The 26,013-nt window shown below is 40.3% G+C and overlaps 1 protein-coding gene across 1 annotated transcript in view; it reads right to left on the bottom strand.

The window, feature by feature from the left end:
* Positions 1 to 250: 250 nt before the first annotated feature.
* The window catches only part of slc17a6a (solute carrier family 17 member 6a), a 66,249-nt gene continuing 40,486 nt past the window's right edge, over positions 251 to 26,013 (bottom strand). The window contains exons 9-12 of the mRNA XM_072592746.1: positions 23,064 to 23,196; positions 9,945 to 10,055; positions 3,710 to 3,837; positions 251 to 2,309 (exon numbers count right to left, since the gene is read on the bottom strand). Coding sequence (XP_072448847.1) covers positions 1,977 to 2,309; positions 3,710 to 3,837; positions 9,945 to 10,055; positions 23,064 to 23,196 — 705 coding nt within the window. The 3' untranslated portion in view covers positions 251 to 1,976. The remainder of the gene's footprint in view (positions 2,310 to 3,709; positions 3,838 to 9,944; positions 10,056 to 23,063; positions 23,197 to 26,013) is intronic.

Raw genomic sequence — 26,013 nt, forward strand, 5'->3', positions numbered from 1 at the left:
TACTATCCTTAGAGAAAAACAAGCATGGAGATGTGACTAGTGATTGTGATTCACTCTTTCTGCAAAGTATGGAAGGAATGTTTCATTTTCAATAGGATCTAATGATACAAACTCCGAAGCATCCAAAACTCTTGTAATAAGCTTACAACTTTCAAAATGGCCAATACTATCTGCTATTGTTTTGTTATTGTTGATGACATGCTGTAAATGAAAAGGCACATCTTTAAACTATTTGCTTGAAGAACATAACTTTTGTTTAAAAGTATAGATAGAGCTTTTTATTAACACTTCTTGCAGCAACAAAAGTGACACAGTCCACATCGTTCCAAAGTACACAGCAACAGCATGACCACGTTTCACAGCACTTTGAGGCACAAAGTAAGGGCAACACCTTCAGGTCAAATAGGTTTCCCCCTGTAGTAATAGAAGACATTCTCGACTTGTATACTGGACAAGACACCAAAACAGCCTCCATCCACTAGTATAGTATAGCCAACAAATATAAACAACCCCTTTCCCTACACCATCTGAAATGCACAGTACAGCAGCAAATGGTTGACGCAACTTGGGAACTGTACCAATAATCAATAGAAATGTGATCATCTGTGGAGAGTGATTTCAATCTAGGGTGTGGCGTGTCTCAAGCAGAATCCAGCATAATTCTTACCTACAACCAAAAGCTATATCAAACTACATTAGTGGAGCACATTTAAGAATACAAGACGATGCGGGTTATTATGTGGATTTATTGCTTTTTACACAAATGCTGCAGTCCTTGATGAATCCAATAATATGGAGGGGAAATGGTCTTAGCTGAGAAGGACATTGAGTGATGCAACACCTAAACCTGATGAAGCATGCCACCTTTGGTCATTGATGAGGATTGCCACTCCAACTTCCTCTTCCTGGTTTGTCAGTTGAATATTTTGATGCAAATCCTACATCTGGGGGTAAGATAAATTTCTGTTCAAGATTTTTACTACAAGTTAAAAATTTGCAAAGCATTAACTGCTTTGAAGTTCATAAATAATCTCTTTCTTTGGAGTGTTAACAGTATTCAAATACATCTAACTCTTAAATAAGTGATTTGTTTTATTATAAAAGCTATTCACTTATCTAGAATATCAATAATTTACATTAAATTATTATTATATGTGTCCTATTGCAAATCTTTCTTGCATACTTCTTTTCATAGTAATGGCGAGACTTGTAAAATACAAACTGTTTGGTTGGCTTATTGGAAAATTGAAGGCAATCTTACTACACAGCCAAGATGGACATAATGATACATGCATTTTGGCTAGCAAATGTATGAAGACTCTAACCAGGATGTAAATGCATTTATTCAATGGGATTTTATTGATAAAATGATTCATTTAAGAAAAATGCATATTTTAGGAAGTACACGGGGCATTAGGTTTTAATTTCCTGATCCTGTTTGAGAAATCTTCATGCCCCAACTATCTGACTATCTACTTAATGTACATTAAACTTTGGCTCAGATCCACCGGAACAGTTTAAAATTAACTCCTATGTCTGAAATTCAACAAAATGATTCACAACCTAAACCTCCTTTTGAGCACCTGTGATTGAATTTATCCTTTATTTCTGAGTAAGGACTCAGTAAACTGCACACAGCCTCTCCTGCACTTAAACATTCTTATTCCTGTTAAATCTCCTGGCAGTTTACTGGTCAGCCAGCAGAAACTGAACGTCCCCCCCCCCCCACCCCCCACCAAACATGAAGCCCAAGTCATTTTAAAATGGTAAAGCCTGGATTGAGATGATGCACACCACCATTTTGTACAGATTGCACTCAAATGCTGCTTTGTTAAGTTGTACACCATTAACAATGCCATTCTTATGTGTGGACATTCACACCACACAAGTCTGTGCAAACAATCACAAATGAATCTTGGACACAAACACTACAAAATATTGAATAGACATTTCTTTCTTTTAAAATTTTCTCCCTGTTATGAATAGTCCCCTTCTTCATGTTCTTTATAGTAGTAGGAATCTTTAACTTCCTCTTGTACAAACTCTTCCTTTTTCTCCCAGCCATTTGGCCAGCCACCATTGCTATAAGTGGTGGCCCCATAAGACTTTGTCGTGCCATAATTCTGAGTAATGTCCTCGGTTTCTTCCGCCAGTTCATCTTCATTTATAAAACCACATTTTTCATCGCTTGTTTGTTCAGGGTCTGCCCAAGGCTGTTTCTCACCAGATGCAAATAGCCCATAAAAAATGACTCCCGCATAGTGCACCAAGGCCGCAATTAGAAAGACATACTGCCACTCGCTCTGTGTCTGTGAACAAAAAGCATAGTGAAACCTATTTTGTATATCCACAATTTGCCTGAATGGTGTGGACTTGGGGTGTTACAAATGTGCACTGCTGAAAATCTCAACTATTCTCTTGGTATTCCACTTCCAATATTACTCCTCTCCCCTTAATCCCCTCGCCCCTTCCTGAAGCATGCACAGATATCATATTCTTCAATTACATCAAAGAGACCGTGGTGTAGTGGTTTTGTCACAGGACTAGTAATCTGGAATGACCAGTGCATGTGGTGGAGAATGGGTTGAATCACATCATGGGAAATGGTGACAGTTGAACTCAATAAAAAGCCAGCCTAATTGTGACCATGTAACCACCATTAATTGTCATAATATCCCACCTTGTTCACTATCTTCCTTTATGGAAGAAAATCTGCACCCTTACCCAATCTCCATATAAATCCACAATAACAGCATTGTGGTTGACTCTTAACTGCTTGTCTGGGCAATAAATGTTGGCCTAGCCATATGAATGAACAAAACAAAAAAAAAATCTAGATTTATAATTTAATTATGCTGCTTGTACTTAATATGATGCTACTTGGACAGATCTCCAAACTGAAGGTTTTCAGACCAAACTGAATGTAGATATTGGGATTGTTATATTGTAGTGGCGTGCTGGCTGTTTGGAAGTCTGTGGAAGAATATAAAATAATATTGTCCATTGGACAATTAACAAGGAATATCAAGTAATCTAATGTAAATCCCCAAACTGTCAAATGATTCAGTGATGGTCAAATATTGTGCAACAATTTGCATAAATTGCTATGAAGTAAGAGCCTTTGCATGACTGGAGAAAATTGAGCAGCACAGGTTATAGCAAAATAGATTTTACGTAATGATATTACTTTAACTTACGCAATAACAATTTAATATCCAAAATCATACAAAGGATTTTATAAGAGGAAAACCAATATTCTTCAATATTTTAAGAATACATAGCCCAGACAATGATAATTAATTAATTAGCCTGGGATGCCATATTTATAATTCTAAATCCTATTCTAATGGTATAATTAAAAGTGTTTTTTACAACACCTTAAGAATAGTTTGCAACCAAAGGTCTGTACATTTTAATTCATCCAGTGTGGCACACAGCCTGGAAAACAAAACAAAAGGAAGGCCCTGGCTAAAGCAATAATAAACCCAGGCTAGAATTGCATCTTTGATGCCCTGTACTGGCAGAAGTACAGGAGACAAGAAATGAATTAACACACCATAGACAGAGACTCCCCCATACAGAATAATATTGCCAACCCTTTCTAAGCACAGAACAATCAGTTTGTTGATGTAATATTCTAATCCTTTTTTTAAAAATTCAATTCCACTCAAACAGTGCTTTATAGTTGTTGATCAAACAAAAATTGTACCTTGTTTTTTGTCATTGCTCCAACAATTACTGGACAGACCATTCCAGATAGTGTTCCCACGCCATTGGAAATTCCCATGAGAATACTGGCATATCTTGGTGCTATATCCAAATGATTAACATTGAATCCTAAATGCAAAGTGAAAAAAAAGGTTATAGAAGTGTCTATGTTGCAAAGTACAGTAAATAATTAACTGGGGAGTCAGGCAATGGTTTGCTTTTAAGTCCACTGTAAAACTGCAAACTGAAAGGCACTCCTATTCATCACAATACATTCAAATTGCTTAACTAAACAAAGTGGAAGTTCATTCAAGTGCAATAATCATTGGAATTCATTGGAATCCATATCGAAGAGTGTAAAGTTACTTATATGGGCTAACAAGTAGTAAGTAACATTCATGCCTTACAACTGCAGGGCAAAGGTCATCTCTAATAAAGAGAGAATCTGTATCACTCCTCAACATTCAATGGCGTTACCATTTGAATTCCCTGCCATCAACATCCAGAGAGTTACCAAAAACCAGAAATAGAACTGAACTATCCATAAAAACACAGTAGCTACAAGAACATGCTAAAGGCTAGGAATCCTGTCATAAATAACTCACCTCCTGACTCCCTAAAGCCTGTCCATAATCCGTATGGTGCAAGTCAGGAGTGTGATGGAATATTTTCCATTGGCTTACATGAGCGCCTCTCCAATAACACTCAAGAGCATTGACACCATCTAGGGCAAAGCAACCCATTTCATAGGCACCACATCCACTAATATTTACCCTCTCCGACACTGAGAGCAGCAGTGTTATGAACTATCTACAATATTCACTACAATAGAAATTCACTGAGGGCTCCTTCTATAGTACCTTCCAAACCCATGACTGTATCAGTCTAGAAGGATATGGGAATACTGGCAAGTTCTCCTCCAAGCCACGCGCCATCCTGACTTTGAGCTATAAATTATGTGTCCTATCAACCTGCCCCACTAGCTACCTGATGAAGGAGCAGCACTCTGAAAGCTTGTACTTTCAAATAACCTGGTGTTGTGTGATTTTTAAAATTTTGTCCACCCTGGTACAACACTAGCAACTCCACATCTTGAAGTATATTGCCATTCCTTCAGTGTCACAGGTTCAATATTCTGGAACATCACCCTCTCCTGCTTACCCTCCCTCACTAATGTGTCCATCAACAGCAAATGGACTGCAGCAGCTCACTGCTACCTTCTGACGGGCAACTGAGATGAGAAACAATTACTAACCCAGCCAGCCACTTCCCACAAGTGAATTACACATAGCTCTCAGAGCTGTCTTCTAGCTAAGAACAAAGAAAATTTACAGCCTAAGAATAGGCCCTTTGGCCCTCCAAGCCTGTGCCGATCCAAATCCATTGTCTAAACCTATCGCTCATTCCTAAGGATCTGTATCCCTCTGCTCCCCACCTACTCATGCATCTGTCCAGATGCATCTTAAATGAATCTACCATGCCTGCCTCCACCACCTCTACTGGCAACATGTTCCAGGCACTTACCACTGTCTGTGTAAAATACTTGCCGCGTATGTCCCCTTAAACGTTCCACCTCTCACCTTGAACGTGTGACCTCTTGTTATTGAATCCCTCATCCTGGGAAAAAGCTTATCTCTATCCATCCTGTCCATACCCTTCATGATTTTGTAGACCTCAATCAGGCCCCCCCCCCATCTCCTTTTTTCTAATAAAAACAATCCTAATCTACTTAACCTCTCTTCATAGCTAGCACCTACCACAACAGGCAACATCCTCGCAAACCTTCTCTGCACCCTCTCCAAAGCGTCCACATCCTTTTGGTAATGTGACGACTAGAACTGTACACAGTACTCTAAATGTGGCAGAAACAAAGACTCGTACAATTTTAACATGACCTGCCAGCTCTTATACTCAATACCCCTTCCAATGAAGGCAAGCATTTTTTCTTGGCCACTCTATTCACCTGTGCTACCACCTTCAGGATACAATGGATCTGAACTCCCAGATCACTCTGCTCACTGGTTTGTAGTTACCTGGAATATCCCTACCACCCTTCTTGAACAAGGGGACAACCTTACCAACTCTCCAGTCCATGCCACTTCACCTCTGTTTAAGGATGCTACAAAAAGATTTCTGTCAGGGCCCCAGCTATTTCCTCTCTCACCTCCCTCAGCAACCTTGGATAGATCCCATCCAGTCCTGGGGATTTGTCCAACTTAGTATCCTTTAGACTACCCAACACTTCTTCCCTCCTTATGTCAACATGATCCAGAGTAAACAAACTTCGATCTCTAATCTCAACATTCATCATGTCCCTCTCCTCAGTGAACACTGATGCAAAGTAATCATTCAGAATCTCACCCATCTTGTCAGGTTCAACACATAACCTTCCTTCCTTATTCTTTAGTGGACCAACCCTTTCTCTAGTTACCCTCTTGCTTCTTATAAATGAATAAAAGGTCTTGCAATTCTCCTTAATTCTGCTTGCTAAAGTTATTTCATGACCCCTTTCAGCCCACTTGATTCCTTGTTTAAGATTGCCCTACTATCCCAATATTCCTCCAAGGCCCATTCTGTTCTTAGCTGCCTTATATATGCTTCCCTTTTCCTCTTGGCTAGTTGCATGATTTCTCCTATTGCACGAATCTTGCCTTTCCTATCCCTTGTGTTCAAAGGGACATGCCTATCCTGCCTTATCTTCAATCTATCTTTGAAAGCCTCCCACATATCAAATGTGGACTTCCCTTCAAATTCCCTTCACAATCCACATTTCCCAGCTCCTGCTGAATTTTGATATAATTGGCCTTGGCCCAGTTTAGTACTCTTCCCTTAGGACTACTCTCAGCTTTGTCTATGAGCATTCTAAAACTTACAGAATTGTGGTCACTATTCCCAAAGAAATCCCCCGTTGCACCTTCTACCACCTGGCCTGACTCATTCCCCAATACCAGGTCAAATATGATCCCTTTCCTCGTTAGACTATTGACATACTGCTCTCAAAATCACTCATGGTTGCTCCTTACAAATTCTGCCCATTCCAGACCTCTAACACTAAGTGTATCCCAGTCAATGTTGGGAAAATTAAAATCTCCCATCACCACCAACCTGTTGCCTCTACATCTTTCCATAATCTGTTTACCTATTTGTACTTCTACCTCATGCTCACTGTTGGGAGGCCTGTAGTACAGCCCCAACAATGTAACTGTCCCCTTCTTATTTCTCAGCTCTACCCATAATGCCTCACTGCTCGAGCCCTCCATAGTATCCTCCTTTAGCACAGCTGTGATATCATCCCTGTCCAGCAATGCAACTTCTCCCCTCCTTTTACTTCCCTCCCTGTCCTGGCTGAAGCATCTATATCATCGAACATTTAGTTGCCAATCATGCCCTTCCTTCAACCAAGTCTCTGTGATCACAATAACGTCATATTCCCATGCACCAATCCAAGCCCTAAGTTTGTCTGCCTTACCCACTATACTCCTTGCATTAAAGTATATGTACGTCAGATCACCAGTTCCCTTAGGTTCATCTGCTCTTTGCTAAGGATGCTACATAAAGATTTCTGTCAGGCCCCTTGGTAATGCTAACTTCATCTAGAATACACAAATTGTGATAATGGATTCTTGTAAAGACAGTCATGCTGCACTAATCCAGTAATGGAAATCCTCAGGCTGGTGTCAACAGAGAGTTAAATGGAAGGTTGTTTTTTTGTAGTTCTCCAGAGTTTTTTTTATAAAAGATGAATAGGTTTTAAATGACTCCCCTTTTACAATTTGACAGTTCTTTGATAGATTATTGGTCCTCATGAGCTTCTGCACTTGTTACAAACAAACATGTAATTTTTCTAACAATAACAAGGGGCACCTGAAGTCTCCCAAAGGGTACCTTTACACCATCTAGGGGCAGCTTAACTCCCTCAAAAATGACTCAGATCCAGATTTAAAGGGGTACTTTACCTCTCTGATGAGATATTTTAACTATCTGAATGAATCCACAAGGTTCAGACCTACTCTTACCTTGGCAAATCCACACATAACTTTTCAGACCCTGGTACTAAATATCATCCAGGAGTGGAGGCAGTGGATGATTCAAATGGCCAGCTGCCTCTCTAACTCACACATGAATTCATCCTGAACCAACTCTATTGCTGACCCTGTGAAAATGGGAAAAGTCACTTTCAATAGACTATAGACAATAGACAATAGGTGCAGGAGTAGGCCATTCTTCCTTTCGAGCCAGCACCACCATTCATTATGATCATGGCTGATCATCCTCAATCAGTACCCTGTTCCTGCCTTATCCCCATAACTCTTGATTCCAATATCCTTAAGAGCTCTATCCAACTCTTTCTTGAAAGTATCCAGAGACTAGGCCTCCACAGCCTTCTGGGGCAGAGCATTCCATATACCAACCACTCTCTGGGTGAAGAAGTTTCTCCTCAACTCTGTTCTAAATGGCCTACCCCTTATTGTTAAACTGTGTCCTCTGGTTTGGGACTCACCCATCAGCGGAAACATGCTTCCTGCCTCCAGAGTGTCCAATCCTTTAATAATCTTATACACCTCAATCAGATCCCCTCTCAGCCTTCTAAACTCAAGCGTATACAAACCCAGTCGCTCCAATGTTTCAGCGTAAGATTGTTCCGCCATTCCGGGAATTGACCTCGTGAACCTACGCTGCACTCCCTCAATAGCCAGAATGTCTTTCCTCAAATTTGGAGACCAAAACTGCGCACAATATTCCAGGTGCGGTCTCACCAGGGCCCTGTACAACTGCAGAAGGACCTCTTTGCTTCTATACTCAATTCCTCTTGTTATGAAGGCCAGCATGGCATTAGCTTTCTTCACTGCCTGCTGTACCTGCATGCTTGCTTTCATTGACAGATGTACAAGAACACCTAGATCTCGTTGAACTGCCCCCTTACCTAACTTGACTCCATTTAGGTAGTAATCTGCCTTCCTGTTCTTGCCACCAAAGTAGATAACCACACATTTATCCACATTAAACTGCATCTGCCATGCATCCGTCCACTCACTTAGCCTGTCCAGGTTACCCTGTATTCTCATAACATTCTCCTCATATTGCATCCTGCCACCCAGCTTTGTGTCATCAGCAAATTTACTAATATTACTTTTAATACCTTCATCTATATCATTAACATACATTGTAAAAAGCTGCAGTCCCAGCACTGATCCCTGCAGCACACCACTGGTCACCGCCTGCCATTCCAAAAGGGACTCGTTTATCACTACTCTTTGCCTCCTGTCAGCCAGCCAATTTTCAATCCATGTCAGTATTTTGCCCCTAATACCATGTGTCCTAATTTTGCTCACTAACCTCCTATATGGGACTTTATCAAAGGCTTTCTGAAAGTCCACGTATACTGCATCCACTGGATCTCCCTTGTCCATCTTCAGAGTTACATCCTCAAAAAATTCCAGAAGATTAGTCAAGCATGATTTCCCCTTCATAAATCCATGCTAACTCTGACCTATCCTGTTTCTGCTATCCAGATGTGTCGTAATTTCGTCGTTATAATTGACTCCAGCATTTTTCCCACCACTGAGGTCAGACTAACTGGTCTATAATTCTTTGTTTTCTTTCTCCCTCCTTTCTTAAAAAGTGGGACAACATTAGCCACCCTCCAATCCACAGGAACTCATCCTTAATCTATAGAACATTGGAAAATGATCACCAATGCATCCACGATTTCTAGAGCCACCTCCTTCAGGACCCTGGGATTTAGACACATCAGATCCTGGGGACTTATCAGCCTTCAGACCTAACAGTCTCTCCAACACCATTTCCTGCCTAATATAAATTCCCTTCAGTTCAGGTCCTTCAGCCGCTATTACATCTGGGAGATTGCTCGTGTCTTCCCCAGTGAAGACAGGGGCAGGATTTATTCGATTTCTAAAAATTCCTGTTATTTTCACTGTGTGGAGAGACTCTCCGATATGGAAAGGTTCTTGGCCTCATCACTATTGACTCAGATGGCGTCACATCATACAGATAGCATTCTTTTCTGTCACATCATGAGATATTTTGATATTATAATACAATATATTCAGAAATTGTGCAATAAATAGTAAAGCATTGTTAACAAAATCAAAATACAGTAGAATTTAGAAATTTGAAAAATATTTAGCATTCCTAAAGGCAGATACAGTTCAGTTGACAAATAAACAGCAAAATATATAACATACTCGATTGAGGTTTTTACAGGATTGCCTCACCTGATATAGCAAAACCGCTGAAGCCAACAGCCATGACAAGGAATGAAATCGCAACCCCTTTAGTATGTGAGTAGCCCACCACAAGAAGAAATGTTGCTTCCATTCCAAAGCCTACAGGAAAATAAACGACATGCAGTTACCTTCCAGATCAGAGCTATTGATAATTCTGGCATTATGATATTAATGATATATATACTGTAGTAAATGAATAATCTCCTGACGTTATGAAATCTGTCACAGTTTAGGACTGTAACATATTGTTACAATTGAAGACAAGGATGTCATTCCTTTCTTTTGTAGTCCCACTCCTCCACTGTTTACAATAAATTTTAATGGAATTGCGTTGGTGATATGGCCAATTATCTCAGTCCCAGACCCTCTCAAGTTCAATATTAAGAACAAGTCAACCAGGTTCCTTTAGTAAACAACAAATAACTGGTTTATTACCAAAAAATCGGTTTACTCAAAGAACGATACAAAGATTATTGACAAAACAGTTTAGATTACGCAGATATGTATATATTTCACAAATAAGCACATCCACATCCACATACAAATACACAAGCACACACGGAAACTCTCAGGAGGTGTGGTAACTTTAAAGTACTTTTGCCATGTCACTCATTTTTCAAGCTAAACTCATGAAAAAAAGGTAAGAGATTGAATCATAGAATTTTACAGTACAGAAGGAGGCCATTTGGCTTATCGTGTCTGTACCATCTCCTGAAAAAGGTAACCAGCTCGACAAATTCTCCATCCCTATCTCCATGTGCCTCTAAATCTATCACTTTCAGATATATATCCAGTCCCCTTTTGCAACCTCATATGGAATGTACCCTCACCAATCTCCCAGGCACTGCATTCTAAATCTCAACAACTCTCTGAGCGAAGACATTTCTCCACATCTCACTCCTAGCTCTCTCATTGACAATCTTGAAATCGTCTCCCCTCGATACTGACAGTCCAAATAGTGGATACAGAATTTCCTTCTTCACCTTGTCAAAGTTATTCAGAATAGCTTTCAATCTTGTTTGATACAAGGAGAATAAGCCCAATTTCTCCAACCTTTCCTTTGTATCTAAAATCCTTCATTCCTGGTATCATTCCAGTAAATTTCTTTTGCACTCTCTACAGGGTTTAACATCTGGATTAAGGTGCCCAGAATTGAACACAATACTCCAAATACAGTCTGACTAATGATTTGTAGAGGTGTAGCATCACTGCCTTACTTTTATACACTATACCTCTATTTATAAACCCAAGGGGCACATAAGACTTCATAGAGTCATAGAGATGTAAACAGACTCTTCGGTCCAACCTGTCCACGCCGACCAGATATCCCAACCCTATCTAGTCCCACCTGCCAGCACCCGACCCATATCCCTCCAAACCCTTCCTATTCATATACCCATCGAAATGCGTCTTAAATGTTGCAATTGTACTAGCCTCCACTACTTCCTCTAGCAGCTCATTCCATACACGTACCACCCTCTGCATGAAAAAGCTGTTTCTTAGGTCTCTTTTATATCTTTCCCCTCTCATCTGAAACCTATGCCCTCTAGTTCTGGACTGCCCGAACACAGGGAAAAGACTTTGTCTAGTTATCCTATCCTATCCATGCCACTCATAATTTTGTAAACCTCTATAAGGTCACCCCTCAGCCTCCGATGCTGTAGGGAAAACAGCCCCAGCCTGTTCAGCCTCTCCCTATAGCACAAATTCTCCAACCCTGGCAACATCCTTGTAAATCTTTTCTGAACCCTTTCAAGTTTCACAACATCTTTCTGATAGAAAGAAGACCAGAATTGCATGCAATATTTCAACAGTGGCCTAACCAATGTCCTGTACAGCCACAGCTTAAAAATGTGTTGCTGGAAAAGCGCAGCAGGTCAGGCAGCATCAAAGGAGATTGAGAATCGATGTTTCGGGCATAAGCCCTTCTCCTTCTCCTTTAATGCTGCCCGACCCTGCTGCGCTTTTCCAGCAACACATTTTTAAGCTCTGATCCCCAGCATCTGCAGTCCTCACTTTCTCCTGTACAGCCACAACATGACCTCCCAACCCCTGTACTCAATACTCGTATCAATAAAGGAAAGCATACCAAATGCCTTCTTCACTCTCCTATCTACCTGCGCCTCCACTTTCAAGCAGCTATGAACCTGCACTCCAAATTGTCTTTGTTCAGCAACACTCCCTAGGACCTTACCATTAAGTGTATAAGTCCTGCTAAGATTTGCTTTCCCAAAATGCAGCACCTCGCATTGATCTGAATTAAACTCCATCTGCCACTTCTCAGCCCATTGGCCCATCTGGTCCAGATCCTGTTGTAATCTGAGGTAACCCTCTTCGCTGTCCACTACACCTCCAATTTTGGTGTCATCTGCAAACTTACTAACTGTACCTCTTATGCTTGCATCCAAATCATATATGTAAATGACAAAAAGTAGAGGACCCAGCACTGACCCTTGTGGCACTCCACTGGTCACAGGCCTCCAGTCTGAAAAACAACCCTCCACCACCTTTGAGCCAGTTCTATATCCAAATGGCTAGTTCTCCCTGTATTCCATGAGATCTAACCTTGCTAATCAGTCTCCCATGGGAAACCTTGTCGAACGTCTTACTGAAGTCCATATAGATCACATCTACTGCTCTGCCCTCATCAATCTTCTTTGTTACTTCTTCAAAACACTCGAAAAAGTTTGTGAGACATGATTTCCCACGCACAAAGCCATGTTGACTATCTCTAATCAGTTCTTGCCTTTCCAAATACATGTACACCCTGTCCCTCAGGATTCCCTCCAACAACTTGCCCACCACTGAGATCAGGCTCACTGGTTTACAGTTCCCTGACTTGTCTTTACCGCCCTTCTTAAACAGTGGCACCACATTTGCCAACCTCCAGTCTTCCGGCACCTCACCTGTGACTATCGATGATACAAATATCTCAGCAAGAGGCCCAGCAATCACTTCTCTAGCTTCCCACAGAGTTCTCGGGTACACCTGATCATGTCCTGGGAATTTATCCACCTTTAACCATTTCAAGACATCCAGCACTTCCTCCTCTGTAATCTGGACATTTTGCAAGATGTCACCATCTATTTCCCTACAGTCTATATCTTCCATATTCTTTTCCACAGTAAATACTGATGCAAAATATTCATTTAGTATCTCTCCCCTTTTCTGTGGCTCCACATAAAGGCCACCTTGCTGATCTTTGAGGGGCCCTATTCTCTCCCTAGTTACCCTTTTGTCCTTAATATATTTGTAAAAACCCTTTGGATTCTCCTTAATTCTATTTGCCAAAGCTATCTCATATCCCCGTTTTGTCCTCCTGATTTCCCTCTTAAGTATACTCCTACTTTCTTTATACTCTTCTAAGGATTCACTCGATCTATCCTGTCTATACCTGACATATGCTTCCTTCTTTTTCTTAACTAAACCCTCAATTTCTTTAGTCATCCAGTATTCCCTATACCTACCAGCCTTCCCTTTCATCCTGACAGGAATATACTTTCTCTGGATTCTTGATATCTCATTTCTGAAGGCTTCCCATTTTCCAGTCGTCCCTTTACCTGCGGACATATGCCTTCAATCAGCTTTTGAAAGTTCTTGCCTAATACTGTAAAACTCGGCCCTTCTCCAATTTAGAACTTCAACTTTTAGATCTGGTCTATCCTTTTCAAATGCTATTTTAAAATGAGTAGAATTATGATTGCTGGCCCCAAAGTGCTCCCCCACTGACACGTCAGTCACCTGCTCTGCGTTATTTCCCAAGAGTCGGTCAAGTTTTGCACCTTCTCTAGTAGGTACATCCACATACTGAATCAGAAAATTGTCTTGTACACACTTAAGAAATTGCTCTCCATCTAAACCTTTAACACTATGGCAGTCCCAGTTGATGTTTGGAAAGTTAAAATCCTCTACCATAACTATCCTATTATTCTTACAGATAGCTGAGATCTCCTTACAAGTTTGTTTCTCAATTTCCCTCTGGCTATTAGGGGGTCTATAATACAATCCCAATAAGGTGATCATCCCTTTCTTATTTCTCAGTTCCATCCAAATAACTTCCCTGGATGTATTTCCGGGTAAATCCTCCCTCAGCACAACTGTAATGCTATCCCTTCTCAAAAATGCCACTCTCCTTCCTCACTTGCCTCTCTTTCTGTCCATCCTGTAGCATTTATATCCTGGAACATTAAGCTGCCAGTTCTGCCCATCCCTGATGCATGTTTCTGTAATTGCTATGATTTCTCAGTCCCATGTTCCTAACCATACCCTGAGTTCATCTGCCTTCCCTGTTAGGCCTCTTGCATTGAAATAAATGCTACCTTGTCCCTGCCTGCCCTGACTGTTTGACTCACTTCTGTTCTCAACTTCACCAGTCTCAGATTGATCTTTTTCCTCACTATCTCCCTGGGTCCCATCCCCCCACCTTACTAGTTTAAATCCTCCCAAGCAGTTCTAGCAAATTTCCCTGCCAGTATCTTAGTCCCCTTCCAATTTAGGCGCAATCAGTTCTTCTTGTACAGATCACTTCTATCCAAAAGAGATTCCAATGATCCAAAAATGTGAATCCTTCTCCCATACACCAGCTCCTCAGCCATGCATTCATCTGCTCTATCCTCCTATTCCTGCCCTCACTAGCTTATAGCCCTGGGCATAATCCAGATATTACTACCCTTGAGGACCTCCTTTTTAAATTTCTGCCTAACTTTCTGTAATCTCCCTTCAGAATCTCAACCTTTTCTCTTCCTATATCGTTGGTTTCAATGTGGACAATGACCTCCTGCTGGCCCCTCTCCCCCGTGAGAACATTCTGCACCCTCTCTGAGACATCCTTGATCCTCGCACCAGGGAATCAACACACCATTGTGCTTTTTCTCTGCTGGCTACAGAAAAGTCTGTGTACCTTGGACTACAGAGTCCCCTAACACAATTGATCTCTTGGAAGCCGATGTACCCCTCGTTGCGTTAGAGCCAGTCTCAATACCAAAAACTTGGCTGTTTTTGCTACATTCCCCTGAGAATCCATCACCCCCTACATTTTCCAAAACAGCATACCTGTTTGAAATGGGTATATCCACAAAAGACTCCTGCCCTAGGTGCCTACCTCTCTTACCCGTCCTGGAGTTAACCCATCTATGTGACTGTATCTGAGACTTTACCCCCTTCCTATAACTGCCATCCATCACATACTGTTGCTGTTACAAATTCCTCATCGCTTCTATCTGTCTCTCCAACCGATCCACTCAATCTGATAAGATTCACATCCAACAGCATTTATGGCAGATATAATCCGCAGTAACCCTTAACTCTCTTTAAATATCCACATCTGACAAGAAGTACATATCACTGCAAAGGCCATTTTTGCTCCTTCACAATCTACAGACCCAGAAAATAACACCGTCTCATTCCTCTACAAAACACTGCACCAGGTTAATTTAATAGCTATGGCTTATATTTTAAGTTTAATCAAGAGATTTATCTCCAAAAACATATAATCAATAAAGAACCCACTGTACTCACTAATACAGCCTTTCTCTTGGACAGACTTAAAACAACAATTAACCTATCTGATTCTGTGTTGTGAACTTCACCCAAACCGGTTCCTCCAAGATTAGTTGTGAAATTCACTGTTTGTTAATTTTCCCAGATGCACTCCGATGTCCAGCGACACATGACTTGCTTGGCCATATTTTGGTAAGAAGGCACTTGAACCCTGAGGTCCCTCTGCACCTGTACTCAAGGTTGCACCATTGAGCCTGTATTGTGTGTCCTCCCATAATGCATGATATTAGCAAAGGATCGCGCGGGGGTCTGACTGAACAAGCCAAGAGTAAACTGTTCACTGAATTTCTCTGCATTGAATTTCATCTGCCAGGTCTCGACCCATTTGGCTAACTTGTCAATTCCCTCTGAAGTCGCTATGCATTATTCTCACAAACCATTTGCACATTTAGAGATTTGCCCCCAACACCCATCTCCAAATCATTTATATACATCAGAAAAAGCAAAGGTCACAGCAGTGATCCCTGGAAACATTATTTTCAAGTCAGCTCCAGTCATAGAAATGCCCATCTATAGAAATATCTATTTCCTATCTTTTAGCCATCTTCTAATCCATTCTGTTAAAGTCATCAATCTTAAATATTTCTGACTGGCTAGCCAACATGCCATGTGGCATAGTATCAAATGCTTTCCAAAAGTCTAAACATACAACTTTCAGAGCACTGCCCTCCTTCACTGTCTGTGTCAACTCATCAAACACTCAATTAAATTGTCAAACATAATCCTAAATTTGACAATGCTATGTTGACTATCCATTATTAACTTATTTTTATCCCATATTCTGACCTCCATCGGTTTTCCACTATTGACGTCAAGTTGACAGGTCTGAAGTTTCCTGGGTTATCCTTTGCCCTATTTGTGAATAGCAACATTGCATTTGCAATGCTCCAGTTTAATCCTGTGTTCAGTCGGACCTGGAAAATTACTGTGAATGACTCAGCAGCCATCTCCCTTACTTCTCTCAACAATCTTGGATGGATCCTGTTCAGGCTTGGTGACTTCTCTACCAGGATTATTGCCAACTTTTTTAGTACCTCTTCTTTATCTATCACTATACTGCTCAGTTGCTCAACGCCTATTGTCGCCAACTTATAATTTAGTAAAGACAGGAGTCAAAGTATTCATTTAGTACCGCTGCCGTACTCTTTGCTTATTGTCCCGTTTTAACACCATCACTTTGGTAACTTGTTATGGTCTCTCTACCTTAATTATTTTGTACAGTTTTGGATTATTTGTTACTTTGGTTAGACCCTCAGAATGTTAATCTGATCATCTGCAAAGACTTATTATTCAATGCTCCTCTCGCACCATTTGTATGATCTTTTGATCTCTCTGCCTACGAATTCTGCACCTGTGTGCTTCTCTTCACTTCACCTGGAGATCCCTGCTCCTTCCAAGTGCAACATTGTTGCTGTTGTACCAAATGGCCTTTCCTTGGCAAAATATCCTTTGTTTGGAAGTTCAAAATATATTTAGATGGGTCCACGAAATAATCAGATCACATCTCATAACAAAATGTTTATAACAGTTTGGGTTACAGAATGATAGAATATTCATCACTTTGTCTGGATGGGTGTAGTCAAAACAGCACACAAGAAAATTGACTCCATGTTGGGTAAAACTGTTTACTTAATCACAACCATTGCCAATGAATTCATTATCAATCCCTTCCACAGCCAACCCACTGCATCCATTCTGCAGTGAGTAGTTTAGCAACTCATCAAAATTACTTCATTCATATTCCACAAACTCTTGAATTCTATCATCCGGAAGGAGCATGTTAACGCATGGATATATCTTGGCCTACAAGTTTACAATCAATTCGTACATTATTCACACTGTGACCATTACTTTTTCATCATGTCAGGGGCACAATCCAAACAAAATAGTGGAAATACCATTACCGCTTGACGTACAACAATTGAACAGTTGTCAACCACCAACTCAGAACAGCCATAAATGTGCCCTTTCCCTGAGACTTGGGAGAGGATTTTGCATTTTGGGTTGAGGCCTTGCCATAAGACCAAATGCAGGCCCTGCACACATCCTTTCCTCATGCTTCCTTTAAATCATCTTTATTCCAGCCTTAGCCTCTTTTTTGCATTTGAGATACTGTTCCAGATTTCCATTATTATTATTATTCCAACATTGTGTTCAGAGCAAGGATTTTACCTGTATCATCCACTTAGTGGCCTAAGGCAGGTTCACCCTCCAAGCCTGGAAGGTAACTGTCCTCTCGAAGCAGGAAGGCCAATGGCAGAACTTCCAGCATTGAAGAAACTGCAATCTGAGGTTGAAATAGGGAGGACACCTTCATCCTGAATCATCTCTAAACAGTTTTAACAAAAATGAAGCACAAAATGGGCACAGCCATCAGCATTACGGAAGGAATCCGTGGTTACAGCAATCACCAGATGCACTTGGGAACCCTCAAAATGGGGGGTTCAGGAGTGTTGGCCCCTGGTTGGGAACCAAAATGTGCACGGGGCAGCTGGCATGCTCTCGGTGGTTCTGTGGATGTCTAGAAAGGTCCAGCTGCCTGCCAGCTTTGGGCATTAGTGACATTTTAATGAAGAAACTACCTTGCACTTGAAGACAGATAACTGCACCATTCCTGACCTGGCTTCCAGGAACATGTCTCAGGAAGCAGTGTGCCCACCAATGGCACCAGTGCCCACTGCCCCCTCAGAGTAAACGTTCTGCCCCAAACAAAGGGTCTGTACATAGTAATTAATTCTGTGTGAAGGAAGCAAACTTCCATTGATGCAGCACCTTGTTTAGAACTTAAAACAGCTCTGAGTATTTTACAATTAATAATTCCAACTTGTACTATTGTCACTGCTATTATGTATCCAACACTGCAGCCAATTTGTGCTTTTTACAACTACAAAAACAACTAATGTAATTAATCAACAATTTAAGTAAATTTGTTGAGGTGTTACAAAGCCTACTAGAGATTCCCAAAATTACAGATGATATAACTAAAGCCTAGAAAAATTAGACCAGGAGGAATACATGTGAAACCCTTTTAACCTGCTCTGCCATTCATTATAGTCATGCCTGAACATCTAACTCAGTATCCTGTTCCCATGTTCCATCATATTTTTTGATCTCTTGAGATCCAAGTACTATAACACATTTCCTTCTTGAAATTCTACAATGATTTGGTCTTGACTGCTTTCTATGGCCCATAAAAGAACCATAAAACATCACAGCTAATATATTAAACCATAAATCATCATTTAAATGTATAGTTTTGAAAAATGATTTACATTAGTTATTTATGTTTCTGTTCAACTTATTCTGAAATACATAGTAATTCTAATTGACAATTTTTCATAGTATTAACTAGGAATCACTTTAAAGGTGTTCATATTTCGAATTCCATCATAACTATAGAATGCATCAACACAGCAGTGTAATAAAATAATTTTGAACCTCAGAAGCAAAATTATAATACACTACATATTACTAAGCAACTTAAGTCATTTCCAAGGCGATTTCAAGAGGTAAATCAATTATTAATATGATGAAACAGTTGAACCAAAATTATCACAGAAACTGTCGGCTTTTGCAAAGGTCTGAAGGCAATGACACAATGAACTATTAATCTATGGTAGGTTGCAAAATTTGAAGTCAATAAAGAAAAAACTGGAATGAGAAAGCTAGCCTAATGGTGACCACATAATCACCATCAATTACTGCAAGTAGCTACCAGGATTGCTGGTGTTCCTTAGAGAAATCTGCTATCCTTACCCTGTCTGGACTATGTGTAACTCCAGACCCACAGCAATGTAATTAACTCTTGGCTGCCCTTTGGACAGTAAATACTGGCCTGGCTAGCAGTGCCCACATCTCATGAATAAATTTGTGAAATATGTGTGTCTGTGTAGAGTTTGTACATTTGCCCCGTGTCTATGTGGTTTGCTTCAGTTTCCTCCCACAATCCAAAGATGTGCAGATTAAATTAATTGATCGTACTAAATTGCCCATAGTGTTCAGGGATGTGTAGGTTACATTCATTAGTCAAGGAATGGGTCTGGGTGGGGTTGCACTTTGGAGGATCAATGTGGACTTGTTGGGCTAATGGCCTGTTCCCACACTGTAGGAATTCTAATTTGCAAAAAAGCTACAAAATCTGGACCATTGTGCTAATGATGTACCATTTTAGGATTGTGTTGCCTGCCGTGATGAAATTGAATAATAAGGTGTATTCAATTTTCTAATAATTGGTGTTAATCTGGTCAAGCACACACATTTCATAAATTTATTGCGCCAAAGAAACTAAGCAGGTTGTGCAGCATCAGTTTAGAATATTCAAAGAAGAATCATATCCAAAGCATGGACTATGCTTCTCTTTGTGCAGATCTCCAGCATCCGTAGTATTTTGCCAATGTTTTTCCTCTATGCTTCTTAGCAGCCAGAATTTGCAGATGTCTGGCCTTAGATATTCCACCATATTTCTGATGAGGCCTGAGAGCGGCTCTAAAGAAATATCTAGCTAAGATGTTAATGATTAGCAGATACTGAGGTGGAGATAAGTACCACCTCACAGAGAACTCAGGACTAAATTGGATTACCCAGAATACTTCATAACATGAACTGGGGGTTGGAAACAAGCTCTTTGTTTTGATATTTTATGAAACATATAGATCTCTTATGTTAAGCTAACATGCTATTGGGAAATCTGCGTCAAGACAAACTCAATATTTTATTCTCCAATGAAGTAATCTTGCTATAGCTTGGGGCAATTTCAGAACTTCAGAACTGAACTGGTGATTGTTATTTTCTTACTGTTAGTCTGTAATTTTGTTACTAATTGTACTTCTTCTCTTGTGTTAACGAGATTGAACTTGACCATTCCTTGCAGAATAGATGTTTTGATCGTTTCACCCCACAATCCTTGAGGTTATGAATTACAAATGAATCTGCTTCCATCCTTTGAACTTGATTGGACTCCAGAGGCTGAACTGCAAGGTCATATTCCATAACAGCAAGTATTCTTTACTCTTTGCCTGCATGCCCTTAAACCCATATAAGAAATCTGATATTCGCCAACAGCAAACGTTTCTGACCATATTTCATTCAAGCCATGTATACAATAAAGCAGCAGGTTCAGTAATCAGTTTATGTATCTAAACAATATTCTATTAATCTCAATATTGCAGCATTGATCAAATGACACTAACCATTTATGTTCATAAAATATCGTCAACATAAGAATACATCTCAAGGCACTTCACAGTGGTTTTATAAAACAAGTTATGGCACCAAGTCACATAAGAAAGTATTAGGTTTCTTGACCAAAAAGCCTAGTTAAGGACACCGATTGTGAGGAGTGCTTTTTTTTTGTTCTGAATGACAGTTAGTGACTAGTCAGTACTGCAGTGATCAATACTGGGATCACAGCTATTCACAATAAATATTAATGATTTAGAGGAGGGAATCAAATGTAATATCTCAAAATTTGCAGATGACACAATGCTGGGTGGAAGCGTGAGCTGTGAGGAGGATGCAGAGATGTAGCAGTGTAATTTGGACAGGCTGAATCAGTGGGCAAGTGCATGGCAGATAAGATAGAATGTGGATAAATGAGAGGTTATCTACTTTGGTAACAAAAATAGGAAGACAGCTTATTATTTGAATGGCTGTAAATTGTGAGAGGGGAATGTTCAAGGAAACCTGGGTGTCCTCAGGCACCGGTCACTGAAAGTAAGTGTGCAGGTGCAACAGGCAGTAAAGAAGGTAAACTGTATGCTGGTCTTCATAGGGAGAGAATTCGAGTACAAGAACAGGAATGATTTAACGCAATTATATAGGGCATTTGGTGAGGCCACACCTGGAATATTACAATCAGTTTTGGCCTCATTATTTGAAGAAGGATGCTATAGAGGGAGGGCAGCAAAGGTTGATTACCAAATTGATTCCTGGGATGGTAGGACTGATGAATGACTGGAGGTTGAGTCGGTTAGGATTGTATTCACTGGACCTTAGAAGAATGAGGAGGGATCTCATAGAAACCTATTAAATTCTAACAGGACCACACTAGTGAGATGCAGGAAGGATGCTCCTGATTGTGGGAGAGTCCAGAACAAGGGGGAGTAGTTTAAAGACTGAGATGAGGAGAAATTTCTTCACCCACAGAGTGGTGAGCCTGTAGGATTCACTACCACAGGAAGTGATTCAGGCCAATATGTTACATGCTTTCAAGAAGGGGGTAGATATAACTCTTGTGGCTAAAGGAATCAAGGATATTGGGGGAGGATGAGATTAGGGTATTGAAGATCAACTGTGATCATTCTGAATTGTGGAGCAGGCTCGAAGGGCTGAATGGCCTACTGCTATTCCTTTCTTCTATGTTTCTACGTTTAAAAGAGTAAAACGTGGTGCAGTGAGGGTATTCCACAGCTTTAAGGACAAGGCAATTGAAGGTAATGCTATCAATGGTGAGAGATTAATATTAGGATGTACAGGAGGTCAGAATTAGAGGAGTTCAGATTAAGAGAGTTGCTGAGCCCTCTTGTGGCACAGTGGTGTGCCCTTATCTCTGAGCCAGGAGATCTGGGTAAAAGTCCCACCTACTCCAGGGGTGTGTCATAACAATACTGAACAAGCTGATTGGAAGCTATCTGAAAAGTGAATCATGGGTTCTGATGGTGCAGTGGTAACTTCTTAACAAATAGGACTGGACTAATAATATTTCTGATTGTGTTGATTAGAAAATATATTTAGGTATTTTCTAACCCTAACCTTATGAGATTAAATCAGTCAATTCACAACCTTAGTGTCACATTTGATGCCAGGATGAACAACTGGCCTCACATTTGTGCCTATACTAAGATACCTATTTCCACTTCCATACCATCTCCCAATTTTGCTTCTGTCTCAGTTCATTTGTTGCTGAAAATTTAATCCTTGCCACCATTGCTTTTCCAATTGAATATCCCAATGGCTGGACTCCCACATTATGCTCTCATTGACGTCACCCAAAATTTTGCTGCCTGTGCCTTAACTCATACCAACTCCCATTCAACTGTCACCCGGTTTTAAATTTCTCATTGTTATTTTCAAATTTGTGCATGACCTTCCCCTTCTCCCTCCACACAGGGTTCAAATTCCTCCGTGATATCTGCACAGGTCTAAATCTGAGCTCCAAATTTAAGTGTTTCCAATTTTAACTCTTCCACTATTAATGGCCGAGACTTCAGCTGCTTAGGTCCCAAGCTCTGGAATATGCCTCTCTACCCTTTTAGACACTCCTTGACTACACTTTCAGCCATCTGACCTAGTTTTTTTTTATGTGATTCGGTGCCATTGCATTCTCTATAATACACCATGAAACATGGTTTTGTTATGTGAAAAATGTCAAATAAACACATGTTGTTGTTGTAGGATCTACACGAAAGTGTCAAGTGTGAACTACTATATTCCAAATACTAGGTGTACCACTCTATGGCAGGTATAGTTTGAATGGAATGAGTTTAGAAATTTTTAAGCAACATTTCAATGGCACTGCCCCCCCCCCCCACCCCTAAAAACGAGACATACCTCCACAGTTCATTATCTTTCTGACATTTGTGGTTGAAAGTATCCTTTTGCTTCTGAGGTGATCAGCAATCTGCCCACCAATGGGTACCACAATCGTCATGACAAGATGGGGCAAAGCTGATAGAATCCCCACCTGGAATGATAAAATAATTAAAGGCAACAGGGAGTATTGTTTATCCACTTTTATCAATGGACAGAAACAAATATGAATTACTGGAATTAAATTACTGAAGATTTTCTCTGATAAGATTGTGAACAGACTGACTTAATCTCATTAACTCTTCAAATATATTTTCTCATCAACTTGCTCAGAAATGTTACCAAAGGGAGGCTGTAGCCCAGGCCTATTTGCCAAGAAGTTATCACTGCAGCATCAGAATCCCTATTTCACTATTCAGATAGTTTCCAATCAGCTTGTTCAGGGATCTTATAATATACCTTTGGAGCAGATGTGACTTGAACCCAAATCTCTGGCTCAGAGATAAGACCACTCCCACTGCGCCACAAGACCCCTCAGCAACTCTCTTAATCTGAACTCCTCTAAATCTGACCACTCGATGTCAAGTCCAAAGTAGTTCAAAGGCCACAAAAAGGTTAGGACTGTGGTTTTAGAACAGCCCAGCAGTTTACATCCACTCTCAGTCTATTATCACATTGTATGGTTTGCCTTCAGCTCAGACCACCCATTCTCTGTTACCCTTTGCACTCATTATCACTTATTCCATTTCTCTTCTGTCCTGGATCGCTATCCGCAATCCACTCCACCTACCCCTATCGTGTACCCCCCCCTCTCTCTCTCTATCTCTCTCCCTCTCTCCCCCACCCCCCTCCCCCCCTCTCTCTCTCTCTCTCTGGGTTCTATCACCACCCATCCTCTCACCTCTCCCCCCTCCTCCTCCCCTAACCTTGTCTTCAGCATAAATACCAGACTTTCCTAGTTGCTGTCAGTTCTGCAGAAGAATCACCAAACTCATTATGTTAATTCTGCTTTCTTCCCATAGATGCCACCAGACCTGTTGCATTTTGACAGCAATTTCTGTCTTTGTTTCACCAGAAGGCTATCAGTAGTGAATTTGCAGAAAGTTTTTGCTTAAACTACATGCTGTTTTCAATAGGATCTCAATAGGTATTGGCAAAAATAATACAGTGTAAAAGAACAGAAGGATGAAAAGAAAATTATTTTGATAAAGTAAAGAAAAAGAAGTGTTTGTAAACTGCTATAGGGAAAGGTGAATGGACCCTGAAGAATATTAGCTTTGCTGTATGCAAAGCCATGATTTCACTGGAGACTTTGGTCTATTATTCCTTCATGGGATGAAGGCATCACAGCAAAGGCAGTATTTGGATCCCATCCCCAATTGCCCTCACATTGAGTGGATTGCCCAGTCACTTCAGAGCACTGTTTAGAGACTTTTTGATAGATCTGGAATCACATGCAGGCCAGACCAGATTAGGATGGCAGATTTCCATCCCTAAAGGGTATCACCGAAATGTTTGGGGTTTTAATGACACTTGTCATGTTTGACACAGTTAACTTTTAATTCTGGAATTATCAATTGAATTAATTTCCACCAAAGCAGGTTGAATTCATATCCTTGGGAAATTAGCTCTGCCTGTGAATCATGTGCACAGTGACATTAACACAACACTTTTGTCTTCCCTGTTATAGAGTCATAGAGTCACAGAGTCACAGAGTCATCCAGTACAGGAACAGACCCTTCAGTCTAATCAGTCCATGCCAACCATTATCCCAAATTAAACCAGTTCCACCTGTATTTGGCCCATAACCTTCCAAATCTTTCCTATTCATGAACTTATTCAAATATTAGAACTGTACCTGCATCCATCGCTTTCTCTGGTAGTCCATTCCACATGCTAACCACTCTCTGTGTAAAGAAGTTGTACCCTCATGTCCTTTTATATCTTTCTCCTCTCACCTTAAAAATATGCCCCACAATTAATTTTTAACTTTGGTATTATCAATTAAATTTAAATTCCCACGACAGCAACTTTGAACCCATATCCAGAGATAATTAGCTGGGCCTATGGCATTAACACAATACCTCTATTGATGAGTTGAATATTTAGACTAAGCTAACAATGTCTGTGTTCATGAAGATGTGAAATACAAAAGAACCTCAGCTCAGCTCCATTGCTTTCGTTCTAATGATGTATCACAGAGCCTTTTACTTGCAATACCTTTCCTAAAATGCTTTCATGTCCAATAAACATTCAACATTATATACTTACATCTAAGCACAAACTTGAGCAGTTTTTGAAAACCACATTTGGACCTCATCTCACATATTCATTATTGTAAGATTAACCAAACAAGAAAATAATTTAAGTGTGTCGTGTGAAGAACTAATTAACTCTTCACGCACAATTGAGAGCAGTTATGAATTTGCAATAAGGAGGCACCAAATTACAAATGGATGAAAATCTTTTTTTAAAAATATGGAATTATTGAAAAACCATGGCTGTCATTAAACAGTGACTGCCCTCTGTATTTTTAACCCCGCTTTTCAGTCTTGCTGGAATTCTGGTGAGATTTTGGCAAAATGGTGGTTCCAGTGGCCAACTCCTAATTCTACCTTTGGCATCCACAGTATTTTGATTTATTTATCCTAACCCTGATTTCCTGGGTTCAGACTAAATAATGCATTTTAGATAAAGGCAGATGTGACAATTAACTATCACTCTTTATGAACTCTCTTCCAACCTCTTCCATCAGGCAGAAGATTCTAAAGCTTAAACACACATACCACCAGATTCAAGAACAGCTTCTTCCCCGCTGTTATTAGGCTTCTGAATTAACTTCTGAAATTTCAAATTTAATGTTGATCTCGCTCTTTGTGCACCTTCCCTGCGGTCGTAATATTGTACTCCTCACTCTGTCCAATCACTGTAATACACTTTCTCTGGCATGATTTGCCTGTACTGCATCCAA

Source organism: Chiloscyllium punctatum, chromosome 22 (assembly GCF_047496795.1).
Source record: "Chiloscyllium punctatum isolate Juve2018m chromosome 22, sChiPun1.3, whole genome shotgun sequence".
Taxonomy (NCBI): domain Eukaryota; kingdom Metazoa; phylum Chordata; class Chondrichthyes; order Orectolobiformes; family Hemiscylliidae; genus Chiloscyllium; species Chiloscyllium punctatum.